At 41.4% G+C, this 14633-nt stretch overlaps 1 protein-coding gene across 1 annotated transcript; it reads left to right on the plus strand.

Moving 5' to 3' along the window:
- Nucleotides 1–3586: 3586 nt before the first annotated feature.
- On the plus strand, nucleotides 3587–13082 carry tbx1 (T-box transcription factor 1). The gene is made up of 8 exons (XM_073466950.1): nucleotides 3587–3770; nucleotides 5020–5359; nucleotides 7654–7755; nucleotides 8226–8397; nucleotides 9467–9622; nucleotides 10742–10809; nucleotides 11411–11511; nucleotides 12700–13082. Exons 1-8 carry the CDS (start codon nucleotides 3587–3589, stop codon nucleotides 13080–13082), a joined length of 1506 nt encoding a protein of 501 aa, XP_073323051.1.
- The last annotated feature ends 1551 nt before the right edge of the window (nucleotides 13083–14633 follow it).

Here is a 14633-nt window from a genome sequence, read left to right on the forward strand (position 1 = left end):
GAAGGAGAAGAAGAAGAGAGCGCGCCCACGGATCCTTCCAGATACACCGATGACCTAATCGCATCTCTGTTTAATATGAACACAGAAATAAGCAGCCGAGCCTTGACGTTTACGAGATCTGTGCCATTTAATGAGGCATGGGCGGGAGTTTTGTTTTTTTTTTTTTTGGGTTTGGTGATTTGTCATGAAACCACAACAGGACCACACAGGCCTCTCCTGCTGCACATGAGCCTCCGATTCTCCTCCACAAGACAACAAGAAGAACCCCAACAACGTGTCACATCCATGCTGTGATGGAGTGACTGCCACAACGTGTCAAACCAATGTTACTAACACGCAGTCAAATTTTTTAAATATTTTTAATCAAACAAATATGTTTATTCGCTCGATCAAGTGCGTAAAAGCGCACGCCAAATGGCACCGAGGGCCCACAGGTTTGCCTTCTGTTGGCCTTGGTCGTCCTTGTGCAGTAGCCTGTCAGTTTGCTTCATATACTGCTGAGTCTCAGTGTGCCAGCACGGGACAAGAGCACTGGTTCACGGATATGAAGCAGAGAATAATGCGTGAAAAGAATGGATACTAGTTTCCTGCGTACATTTCCAGCATTTTAACTCCTAAAAATAAATTAAATCCGTAAAATCCAGAGTGGACTTTCCCGTTTCACCGTTTCAGTTTAGATGTTAGGATGGAAAACATGACTTCAGCAAAACTCCGAGGGCTCAAGTGTAGGAACATTTATTTTAACTACATTAAACAACGAAATAACATGTCGCAGTTAATATCACTCCGCATGAGCAGGGCCACCAGGCGCATACGCACTTATGTGGACTGCATATGTTTCCTTTTTCATTATAAGTGTTCTTCTGAAAATGTAATTTAATGAACTTTAAAATCCGCTTATCCGTAACTTATGATAAACTTGTCACCGATCATTAAATCCAAAGCTGTGTCCCCTCTTTGGACTATATGAAATACTACAGCTTTTAAATAATTAAAACAGGTTTTTACACCAGATAAATTCCCACAGTGGCCATAATGTGAATAATAATTTTAACACACCACATTTTCAATAAAAACAAACAAACAGTGATCTGATTCGAAAAAACAAGCTGTAAAGTGAGATGTGACTGCCCGCGCTGTTCTGTGTCCATCAGTCAATGAATGAGAAACGGTGAAGTCGCTGTTCAGGCCTGTATCCTCTAATCAGTGAGAGCTGTTCACATGCTTTGCTCACTTTGTCTAGTTGTTGTCAGCTTTGGGGTGTACGTGTTAAACTCCTCTGGATGGAGTCTGATGCAGCACATGGAGTCCTACAGAGCAAAGATATTTCAAGTGAAGTCAAAGATGTGCGTAAAAACTCTGTTTTAACACAGTCAAAGTGGCTCTCCTCTTAAAGCTGCTTGAATACTAAACGAAAATCACTATAATACTTGGGTAGTAACTCATCTGTTACAGCTATTTTTACACTTTACGTAAACTTGTATCTCTTTTATCTCTGCTGCACAGATTGTGTTTCCTTGCTGATTCATCGCTTACTCACTTCCATGAAGGAATCTGCATTCTTACATTCATACAAAGCCTTAAGGTGTGTTTTACGCACTGAATCAACCTTTTTATTCGCTGCGAGCTATCGATTTAAATTCTGCTCTGGCACAGTTTTCTTTAATTTGCAGCTCAAACAAGTGTATGTTTTCCGTTTTTAATATTTCAGCTAAAAGTCGGTCTTTATGCTCAGACGCGCAGCTCTGAATGCCTCCGCTGTGCTTTGGCTGCTGCTGGGGCCTGCGAGCGAATTCCAACACAGTCTCTTCCCATTTTGATCTGCTCCTGTATTTTGTCTGTTATCACCTGAGTATTTACAAAGGAGGCTTCCGACTTGGCAATGATGAAGTGAGTCGGTATCGATGGCATCATATCTGATAAAACAGCCCGGCATACACTGGGAGGGATACATCATGTGGGCGATGGTTTACACTGGTTTTGACTGCGCCATGCCTGATTTCTTTTATACAGTAATCATTGGGTGTTTCCTCCATTTTAGTGTGTGAGTGTGCGTAATGTGTGTGAGTGTGCGTAATATATCTATCTATCTATCTATCTATCTATCTATCTATCTATCTATCTATCTAAATATTTGCTCTTAACAACATACTGCAGTAGTTTATTTACGCTTCCTGCCTCCCATGGAGAAACATCCAAAACAAATAGGGCTTAATCCTCTAACTGCTTTATCTCATTAGAACCCCGCTGCTGCCTTCACACTCATTAATTCAATGACTCCAGTGTAAATTAGACTATCCGCTCACTATCGCAGCAGCTCCAACAAAACACGTCTCTAGTCGCCGCACATTAAAGCTGAACCCCGATAAGCTCAGAACCAACAGGGCGATGGTGTGGAGGCGCAAGGCGGAGAGGTCAAGTCCAGCTCCGGTCTGAATTGGAGTGCCACGTGTGTTTATTCTCCCTGATTACTGACTGCATGGATGAGTTTTTGCTCAGTTAAATTTTTGTATGTGGCAAGGTGTGCGAGGGTTAAGGTGCTGCGTAAATCTCACATAAAATCGCGTGAAATTACGCAATACTTTTTGGAAAAATGCCTGAATAGACAGATGAGTATGTGTCCGGATTAATGTGAGAAAAACAGCTCTGAGTATGGACAGTGTCACCTGAATGTCTACTGAATCATGTCTTAAATACAGTAAAGACCTGCCACCTTTTTCCATTTCTGCATGTCTTGGATCCATGTTTTTCATTTGTACTTAAATTAAAAGCAATATTCTTATTTATGTGTGTGACTTGACTCAAAAAACACCCAAAGCATTTCAAACTGAAGTAAAAAAGTTGCATTAACTTATATTCTTTGATGTTTTTCAAACCGTGTTCAAAGAAAAACTACATTTTCAGACTGCACCTTTGCGTAAAAGTTTCACACATTTCAGAATGTTTTTGCACTGCAGCCCCTCATGTTCCAGGCAGACTCGTGGCAGCAGCAGCTCTATCTGGGCTTGGACAACTAAAATATGCAAACGCATATATAGGCCCATAATTTACTGGAAAAGTGGTGCACTTTGAAGCCGGACATGGCAATGACGTTGGAGTTGAATTCAAATGACTGACACGGTCTTATTGAAATAAAACATCCAGTGCAGAGCGCAGACACTTTTTTCCTAGTGGTGCAGGGGAGGCGTGGATCTCGCTCACTTTTGACATTCTCGGAGCAGTAGTAGCTTCTCCTCAAGGCAGGACTCAGATGACACCACCCCGCCAGCGACCGGAGGAGAAACAAGGGAAGCGTTCTCTCTCTCTCTGCGGATGAACTATGTTTTGACACCAGGACGTGTTTGGGGGTTCATCACATGAATCTGAACAGCGGAGAGCTTTTCGCGTCCTCACAATAGCCGTGGGAATACTTTGAGAACAGTCCAACACAGAGTCTCGCACCCACGGAGCGCCGGTAGCGGAATGTGAAAACCCCATTTTGGCGCATGTTCTTCTCCATTGTGTGGAGCCTTCTCCTGCTTTCTGCGCGGTTGGAAAGCGGAGGAGGAGGAGGAGGGACGGCTTTTCCCGACTCGATCCCTTGCCTATGGACGACGGCGGTCCCCTCTCTCCAAAGGCAAATGCTTTCAGTATTGCCTCTCTGATTTCGGCTGCAGAGCAAGCAGGAAACGCATCGTTTGACAAACAGAGCGCCGGCCTGGACAAGCCAGACCTGCACAACCACAGTTCCTTTAAAATGCACTACAGCACTGTCACCCGGGAAATGGAAGGTAAATCTGTTTGTTGATGCCCATAGAGCTGCTGTAGCATGTTACATCTCACACGAAAACATATGAGAGCCTCGCGTCTGCTCGATGACTCGACATTTTCCAAAACGCACAGTTAAATTCATAGCGCAAAACCAACACCACACATGGGCGCGTTGTTTTGAATGCATGAATGAAATTAATGTCAAAATAAATTCTGACACGGTTCGCCATATACGAGAAATAATGCAAATTCAGTCCTAGCAGGGAGGAGAAGTCTGCATAGAAAGCAGCCAGAGTGGGGAAAAAAGTTTCCCATTCCAAAACCCCAAAGCTTTGGACAAAGAGTCAACTTTAATTCGTGCAGGATCACATACATTGAAAATGAAGCCAAGAGGAGGAGGAGGGTTTACATGGGCACCCTGTGCGTAATAGTAAAAACAGACCATAATACGCATATCCAGCTCGGAGGGGGGTGTAAATCCACTCCATAGATCTTTTTGTCCAATAACGACAAAGCAACAGTCACCTGCCGCCTGTTTGTTTGTTCATGCAAATCGATGTGTGTTTACCTTGTAAACCGTTTACACTCCGCTCTGCCGGCCAGATCCTCTATTGTTTGCTAACGGGGGTGATGTGGGCGATACCCTTATCCAAAAGTTAAATGGGTGCCGGAAAGCCCATTAAAAAGGGGCGCACTTCTCTGTCAATCAGTCTCGTCCCAAGGCGAGGAAAAGGCACATTACCTGCAGTTCCTTATCTAAATAGAAATAAGAACCGGTTTTATCGCAAAGGGGAGGCCCTCTGCGTCAGATAAGAGAGGAGACTGGCTTGCAGTGTAACACACTGCAGCAGCGCACAACAGAGGCCACTCAGAGCGCGATCGATCCGCACCACAAACTAATTCACACGCACTCGAAGCTCCTTTCTGCGAATAGTTCCGAGATTCTCCGCGCGCACCGCTGGTTTTTGGAAACATTTCGTCACTATTCGGACGTCTGCTATTTTAGATCAGGCAGACTATAGTATGCTGGCAGTGGATGCGACCTCAGGGATTAATAAACAGCCGAGACGGAAACTTTTAAACCGAAAGGGGTGTATTTATGCGTGACATCTTCATCTGGAGATCACCGAATCCTGCTTCTGCTTTTGCTATCTGTGTTATAACCGACTTTAAGTGCACGGCATATTTAGTAAATCCAGTTTTTTGGGATGATTTCAGCCATATCCAGTCCGTGGCTGACGCAGCTGTCCCATTTTTGCGATGTTGCAGCCTTCACGACGAGCAGCCTGAGCAGCCTCAACACGCCGGGGGGCTACCACCTCTCTCCGTCCCCCGGGGACCCCTACAGCCAACATGAGTCCCACTTCGAGCCCTGCCCGGCCGCCCAGCACAACTACAACTACCCCGGGTCTAACCCGGGCCAGGCCCCGCCGAGTGACAGCGGGACTCCCAACTGCTCCTCGTCGTCCTCCAACTCCACACCGAACGGCAAAACTATAGTGAAGAAGAACCCCAAAGTGGCCAACATTAACGTCCAGCTGGAGATGAAAGCTTTATGGGACGAGTTTAATCAGCTGGGCACGGAGATGATCGTCACTAAGGCGGGCAGGTAAGCACAGAATCTACACAGGCCACAGGCTGGAAAGTTGATGTTTTTCTTATGGATATTCGTATAGACCAGACAAATAATACAGAAGAGACTGAGCTTTATTGTAAAATATAATATAACTCATTTTACATCTTAAGGGAAGAACCACGGCATAAAAAGAGTAACGTTTGTGCATATAAAAGTGTTTAACATTAGTGCTGGTGACGTTAAATCAGATATGCAGGATATAATTTTGCTTTCTTTTTATTCGCAGATATTATCAGAACAATTTAGGTTTATGGAGTTCCATTAAAATAGGCTGTTGGATTTTTTTTAGAACATTCTTTCTTCTTATGGACTTTATAATGAGCAAACTTCTTTCACTATTCAACTGTTTGTTTTTACTTCCAGCAACATATTTATGGCTCCACACTGGTTAAACAGTCGTGTGTGATGACAGTTTAACCAAAATTATAATCCTGCTTCTTGCACATTTTGGCCTAAAATGTTTGTTTTACAATCCGGATAGATTGAATAATAATAGTAATAACTAAATACAACAAACACTGACATAATCTGTGTAGGCGCATCGGACCATTGGGCTTTATGAATTACATATATTTTTACTTTATTTAGAGTTTTGCAGGAGAGCAACCCAGCTCTGCCGCTGGAGCTGTTTTAAAGACAAACGCGTGCAGGCTTGTGGATGTGTGTGTGTGTTTTGTGTGCCAGCTGTAAACACCATGTAGATGTGATCCTGCTGCGTTTTATAGAGGATAACTGTGACTCACGGCTGCTTTTCTTCCCCGTCACTCTCCATTTTACGCGCCGCTGTAACACGGAACATTACTGCCCTTAGTCTGTGAGAGTCTTTACATGTGTGAACGAAGATCAGCTCCTGATTACAGAGCTGCAGCCTTGTTTTTATTCGGGTCTCGACACGTGTTTACCTTTTTTTTCTTTTTTCTTTTTTTTTTTTTTTTTTTAGGAGTGTCTGTCTGCTTCCCTTCCTTTACGCACCAGTCTCGCAAAAATACAGTTTGGTGACAGAAATTGCGTGAATACCTTTAATTAAAAAAAAACAGAATATTGATCATTTAAAGATTTCCAAAATATTTTTATTTCAGAAATTATAATTTACTCTGCTTGTAGCCTGTGGAGCTGCTTGTATTATTAGGCAGTGACCTCTGACCCTGGTAGACAGCCAATCAAATGTACCAGTATTGTTATTTGCTATATATGGCGACGTCTCCAAATGCCGCCTTGAGTTTTCCCTGTATTATAGTAATATAAAGAGGCATGAGATAATTGATTTAATCCTGAAAGTGAGGGTTGAGTTTCCCTGCTCACACAGGGCTGTGTGACAGGAGAAAGGAGATCCGCAGCAGAGCACTTTAAAAGCTCCTTCAGCCTCACCTAGCCACAACACTGACGTTAATTGAGCGTTGATTTTAGGATCCCTTTCACTGACTCGGCGGATTACTCAACTTTCAGCTGATGTTGTTGGGCTGTATGGATGTTCCCTACATAGTAACCTAATGAGGTGCAGGAGAAAAACAAAGATTTAAGACCTAAACATCCTGCAAAACTCCCAGAAGGGATTGAAAGAAAATTTCTGGAGACAAAGCAGAAACATATTGTTAATAAATTAATAAGTCATCAATATATCAACATGCAGAGAACACTGCCTCGAAATGCTCCCAGTTGTATTTTTTCATACAAGTACAACTCTGGATGTTCATTTCCTCTCAGTCCTGATTATAAAAAAGTAAACACTCAAAACTGAACTCTCTTAAAAGCAGTGCCACACCTCGAGCTAAATAACGGCCTGCTGCGCGTGTGTATTTCCACTACACGTGTGTAGGCCTTCATGTGTCTGGAACTCATCAGACGAGCAGCAGAGGAGAAGTTAAAGCGTCTTGCCAGAAATTACAAAAGCGGAGCTAACAGGCAGCAAACGCACAGCTCCATTCAGACCAGGGAGAGTTTTATCTGTTTACGCACGGACGGAATCACGTCATTTCCAACAGCTTGAAGCTTCTGTCTTCAAGGAGCCTCCAGATCGCACTTAATGAAACTGTTTAGGCCCGAAGCTGCGTGTCTCTCTGCAAACATGCTGAATTTCTGAGAAATTCTTTGGCTGAATAAATCATTACAACCTAACCCCCTGACGACTTCTAAAGAATGACAGTTGAACAGCACCGTCCACACACAGTCTGCAAAAGTAGGATACAAAAACTAAATGTGCACCTATGCAAGCAGCCATTTAAGACATACGTTTAACAGTCGCCCCATGTTGTTTTTTTCTTTGCCAGGAGAATGTTTCCAACTTTCCAAGTGAAAATATTTGGGATGGATCCCATGGCAGACTACATGCTCCTGATGGACTTCCTGCCTGTAGACGACAAACGTTACAGGTAACTTTTTGCATGTTTTTAAGCGACTGAAATACACATCTGTCACTGCAGGACCGTGAGGCATTCAAGGCTTTTACGCAGCTGCACAACTCACACTTCGCAGTTTTTAATTCCACTTGCAAAATAAATAAATAAATAATGACATAGCCTATATATAGATAAATAATAGAAATTTAAAAAATAGATAAATACCTAAACATACGCATAAATTCATGCTAGAATATTTTAAACTATTCCACAATCAACCCATTTATGCCCAGTATATGTTAGTGATACAAGCCGACATTAAACATACATTCAATGTCATATTTTCCCCATATTGAGGCCTGTTGTCATTGTTCATACTGTCTCCATACATTTCAACACATGCATGGTTATTTTGTGCGCATGAGTGGGCAACTTCAACTCAAGTAAATAATGTCGGACAGTCGGAACTTTGTGTTTATAATGAACTTTTTCCGGTCTTGCAGGTACGCTTTCCACAGCTCATCGTGGCTGGTTGCCGGTAAAGCCGACCCCGCCACACCGGGCAGGGTCCATTACCACCCGGACTCTCCGGCCAAAGGCGCCCAGTGGATGAAGCAGATCGTCTCTTTCGATAAACTCAAACTCACCAACAACCTGCTGGACGATAACGGCCATGTGAGTACCCGGCTGGAAATAAATGCATGCAGAAAGAAACGAATAAACAGAGCAAAGGCTTTAAAATCATTACGCAAATCATTCTGTGAATGTAAAGCAATGTAATTCACTGCAACGAGTAATGGCATCATAGTTACAGATTTTACCGACACCTTTATTCGTCAAAAATACTAAAAACTAGTACTGCACAAGCCGTAAACGCACCATTTCGAGAAAGGAGTAAAGATAACCCCAGTTAAGGAGAGGTGGTGCATTTTTACGCACCCTCAGCTTGATTGATACCGGTGATTTAACAGCAATAAATCCTGATATTTTGACTAATAGTCAGATGCTGCCAAAGCCTATTTTCAATCCACAAAAATGGCGCTGCACATCAGGCTTTACTCCAACAATGACGGCAAGGAAGTGGAATATTTCACCACTGGAAATTATTTCAGCCCTCCCCGCTTGATCTTCCACTCTGCCTGAGGGTTTCTGTGTCACTGCATTAGCTGTGAAATCAGAAAGAAAACGGGAGATTTTCGAGTTTTGGGGCGAATATTTTAGCGCATATTGAAAAGAGTGAGACATGCCCAGGACGGCTGGATGGAGAGAGTAACGACCGACATTATTGCTCCATGGATAGGCTTTAAAATAAGAATGATGTTAAGAAAATATTCCCAGATGGCCTTTATGTATTTAGATAAATGTTATAGTTTCAAATAGATCTGCACATTTAGGAGCATCGGGTAATTTCTGCTGCTACTGCACTTACCAAACCTGCCTATCCACTTATATTTATCTTGGAGGTGGTGCAGGGTTTTTATATTTTGTAAACAATAATAATAATAATTTTCAATAGGTATAATTCACCAAACCACGTTTGGCTATTTTAATCTACGTTATTAAAATGTTCTTTATCCAACTTTAATTTATTTATTAATTGTCACTATCTGCCTATTACAGCCCAATAATAACACTGTCCGAAGAAAGTCTGACTTGCGCAATTTAAGCCTTCAATTATTCAGCGCAGTGTATTATTATTATAGTTCTATGTGAGTGCTGATGAATCCTGTGTGGTTTTTTTCAGATCATCCTGAACTCCATGCACCGCTACCAGCCCAGGTTTCACGTGGTTTATGTGGACCCCCGCAAGGACAGCGAGAAATATGCCGAGGAGAATTACAAAACTTTTGTTTTCGAGGAGACCCGCTTCACAGCGGTCACAGCGTACCAGAACCACCGGGTAAGGAGCTTTTATTACCTTCTATGATGGTATGATGTGCAGATGTGGCCTGCCTAAAGGCATATAAATACAGGCTGCATGTGTTTAAATATTATGGGTTATACAAGAAGTAAATGTTGCCCAAAGGAAAAGCCTATCACGAGGTCAGATTCAGCTAAACTGTTAATCAATAAGGTTATTATTATTATTATTATTATTATTATTATTATTAATTTAAAGTACTCCTTTTTTTTGGTGATTGTGTGAAAGCATTAACGAATGAATCAGTTATGTTCAGTGGGTAAATCTCTTCCGCTGCGCGTTTTTTGCGCGTAAATGTTGCCTCTGCTCTGTGCGCACAGCTGTGTTCCTGCTCTGTTTTCCATCAGTCTGTTTAGAGTCACTCATCAGTGCATTCATTGGCTATTCAGAGCGACTCTTAACGACTTAAACATTGAAATAAAATTCGGTTCCAATCAGCAATTTACAAGTAACAGTGAAGAGGGCGGGAGTGAGTGCGTTATTCTGAATGTGTGTTATATTCCAACACATGGTGATCAGGCTGGAGGATAACTGTGATCTATTTGATGTCAAATGTTGCAGATTTTCCAAAGTGGAAAATATTTTTAATACCTGAAGCCCCAATGGCCACAGTTACAGTGAGATTGTCAATTATTGCTTCATCATGTGACTCAAAATTAGCTAAATTTAATTTGAAACAATATTTAAAAATTAAAAAAATGATTACGGTGGTATTCCGGTTCTGATTATGAATAACCTATTAGTTGGATTGTGAACCTACAGATGAGAGGCTATGCAGCTGTAAAAGAGTTCAGAAATAACAACAATATAAGCTCTGTATTATCTGGCAGTTATATGAATTCACTTGTGGTTTAAACAACATTGAATGGACAAGATGCGATGGCCTTGAAAAACAGAACTGTGTCTGTTCCATATTTTATTAAAGTCAGCAGTTTGCTCACATGTGTGTGTTTTTAAAGACAGAACAATATCAGCCAATCACTGCCGTCCTTTCTAATAGAAATCAAACCCAACAATCATTTATAATTGAAAATGACAGTGTGTGTGGCTACAGAATGCAGCACTGAGGTTTATTTCATGTTGTGCACTGGATTTCAGATCACGCAGCTGAAGATAGCCAGCAATCCCTTTGCAAAGGGCTTCAGGGACTGCGACCCAGAGGACTGGTGAGTTTTTCACTCAAACTATACAGTCTTATTGGCATGTTTCCACGTGGTGTAAAAAAATGTCAGAGAGCTTTTGCAAAATGGTTCTGCTGTTTGTTTTTATCTCACACACGTTACCAGATGGGTGGAGTTTACCGCACAAAAGAACACAATGAGTGCATGAAGTTTGGAAATCACTGGATATTGTTTGAAAGTCAATAGACTGTGCTTTTCTGTCATTGACAAATTACCAGACACTCTCGTAATTGTCACAGTGGAGTAAACCTCACCCATCTGGTGTGCTCCGGCAGCTGAAAGCAGTGCACAGACTCATTATCCAGCTCTGCAAATTACTTTTTCTGTTTCCTTAAAAGCAATAACTGAAGCGATTACGCTGAAGTTTGTGATTATTTTATAGAACAGGCCAATCTGAGTCATCTAATAGGTTGCTTCACATTTCTTTCATTGTAAATTGGGGGCCTGTCAGTGTGTAAATGCTCATTACATGCATCAATGTAAACTCTTAAAATGTGCATTCATCATTTTTAATATATAATAAAGAAATTGTGCCCTTGACATTCATTAAATGAGTATGTAACTGAATCCATTCTCCCTGCTCCAGGCCCAGGAATCACAGGCCAGGCTCTCTGCCAATAATGAGTGCCTTTGCCAGAACAAGAAACCCAATGTCATCTCCCCCTCAGCAGAACGGCACGGAGAAAGGTCTGCAACTCGCGCTTTGTTTCATCAAAACTCATGCCTGCTATCTAACATTAAAAAAAAACATACTCATGTTAACTTTTTCAGCCTGTACAAGAACTGTTTTTTCTTTCAACTATTGGCATATTTCACCTCATGTTCTCATTCGCAGTATCAGGCCAATACTGACTTTTAATCAAACATCAAATATCGGCCAGTCAAAGTCATCTACTGCTGACATAACAGAGTTCTTATGCTGTTATATAACTGACCACAGCTTCATAACAGCCAAACCTGCAATGAAAATGAGAATTCTTGACATGGTGATGATTTTGTTTATTAGTTTAATAATAGTGAATTCATAAAATAAATATTTATGTAATACAGTTTGACCTTTAAAAAGCCCCTAATCCCTCTGAAGGAATTTATAACTAAACTATGGTTTCTGCAACAATTAATCGATTTGTCTTCAACTATTAAATTAACTGCCAACTATTTTGATAATGGATTATTCAGTTTGAGGTTTTTTGTTTGTTTGTTTGTTTGTTTTTGGAAAAAACAGTCCAAATTCTGACTTCAGCTTCTTAAATGACAATATTTTTCTGGTTTCGTGACTCTTCTATGACAGCAAATTGAATATCTTTGTGTTGTCGAACAAAACAAAACATTTGAGTATGCAATCTTGGATGTCTTCAAAATTTTTCACCATTTTCTGACATTTTATAGACATTTTTTAGATTACCTGACAATGATAATAATCTTTAGTTGCAACCCTGTCTGTTGTGAAGCTATTTAAATTTAATCTGTAACATTTCAAGTGAAATGCATAATTTTATATGCATCAATCAATTTTAAGCAGAACAGCTCTTATTTCCATCATTTCTGTGTTTGAATGCAGACTTTTGAAACTGTTTTCATAAATAATATATAAATAAACAAAATAATAAATAACTGCTCATTTTAAGGTTATTAAAATTGTGACATGAGAATTCTCTATACTGTATATCAGTGTGCAAAATGTTACTGCCTTCAACCCAAATAAACTGGTATCAGTAATCATCAATCATCACTGGTATCATCAGTAAGAGCATTCAGTTTGGAGAGCAGAACAGAACACAGTCACTGTTTATGAAAATATACTCAACCTGTTTGTACAAAGTAAGCACCACACGTTGACTCACTCTGACTCTTCTCACCTCTTTTCCTGCACAGAGGACAGCAGGCGGGAGTACGAGCGAGACCCCAGCGGCACGCCCATACACGCCGACCCGGCTCACCAGCTCATGTCCCGGGTCCTCAGCCCCGCCTTGCCCGTCCCGGGAGGCCTCCATGCCGTCCCACTCACCAGTGGCCGACCCAGCCCTCCTCACGACCTTCGGTCAGACCCCCACCCTCTACCGCCGGACACCCTGCACCACCACCCTTACAAGTACCCCACCACCTATGAACACTACCTGGGAGCCAAGACCAGGCCGTCGCCCTATCCTATACCCAGTATCAGAGGACACACGTACCACCACCACATGAACCCAGCCACAGCTAACATGTACTCAGCCACCAGTGGCCCCTCTAACTATGACTACGGGCCCAGATAATGACCGCTGTCCACCAGGGCTAATGGCGTACAGCACTGTGGGAGTGGAAACAGGCAGGAAAGGCAACACAGTCCTGTCTATTGATGGCTTACACAACCTGCGGGGTGCGTTCACAGGGTGGAACTCCTTTCTGCTGGATAAACCCTGCCATATTTATTTAAAGGAAAATGCCTCTGCACGGGCACCTGCTCTGTTTCCTTGAAGAGGTCTGCTTTGACCTTTGAACTCAAATGGCAATAGCTCCACACCAGGGCACCTCTTACCTGAGCGGTGCAGACATTGAGCCAGTGAGCAGAGGAGACAGAGGGACCTCTCCTTAACACGGACAACACCTTTGATCACAGACTGGAATTGAATTCTTTTTTTGTGTTGGATGCACTTTTTGATTTGCCTTGTTTTTATTGCTTTCAAAAAAGCCATATGTTATATAGTCCATCAACCTTCTAGGTAGACGAGATTTTTGCATGTTGAGCTCATCAGAGAGGGTGTCGAAACACATCGAAATGTTTTTGTTTAAGGAAAAAAAAAAGAGATTTAATTTTGAAACGTTCTGAACATCTTGAGCCGCTCTGAGAAGCTTGTACCATGGCACTGACTTGCAGCAATTCAAAGTAAATAAATGAAGCAGAATGACTGTTCTGTATCTGTAAAATAAACATTAAATTCTTGTAATTCATAAAGAAAACGGCCTTTGAGCAGATCTTCCATTCAAAACTCTGTCTGCTGTTCCTCTGCTGAGGGGGAAGGGTATATAAAAGCTTACCTCACTGATAGCATTGTTCAGGTTTCTCCAACCGGATTTGCCCTGTTGAATTGGGTTGAGGTGTCCGCTGCGCCTGCAGTCACTGGCAGTCGGAGGCTGTCTAAACATTCGACTGTACTACAGTTCAAATGTTGAAATCTGCACCTGGCTCTATGAAAAAAAGCACATACGCACACAAAAATGCAGTCATCAACCATACTTCCTACTTCTACACACACTTCCTTCTTAGTTTGGATAAACTATGTGTTCAGCTGAAGTAGCTGTGGTTACATTACAGAATTATAGAGTGAGGGTTTCTCTTAAAGTCTTAATAAATTGTATTATTGCAGGGAAAGATTTTTAGAAGATCTTACCTGAAAAATAAGATTTTTTTAAGTAAACTGGAATATTATATGACTCATTTGCTAAGCATTTATTATCATACTATTGTAAAAATCAGTAGATAAACAAGTATTTAATAATAATTCTATATGATAACAATACATTCTGAATGTTGCGTGTTGAAAAACTTACTTCCCAGAATAAAAAAACCATGTCACGTCATAAAAACTGGGGTAAAAAAGACATGTTTTACATTTCCCCTCTCCCCAAAAGGATATCATTGCTCATACTTAATGGGACAGTTGGGTGATATTTTAAGAATGTCACCTCTCCTATCTGTGCAGCCATTTCCATCTCCTATTTGAAGTCCTATGAGGAATGCTTTGTTGTCAAGGTTAATCTCGTATGGAAAAAAAAAAAAAGAAAGAAAGAAAAAAAGGTCTGCTTTGGGATTTGTGCCTGTCACG

Source organism: Pagrus major, chromosome 5 (genome assembly GCF_040436345.1).
Source record: "Pagrus major chromosome 5, Pma_NU_1.0".
Lineage (NCBI taxonomy): Eukaryota > Metazoa > Chordata > Actinopteri > Spariformes > Sparidae > Pagrus > Pagrus major.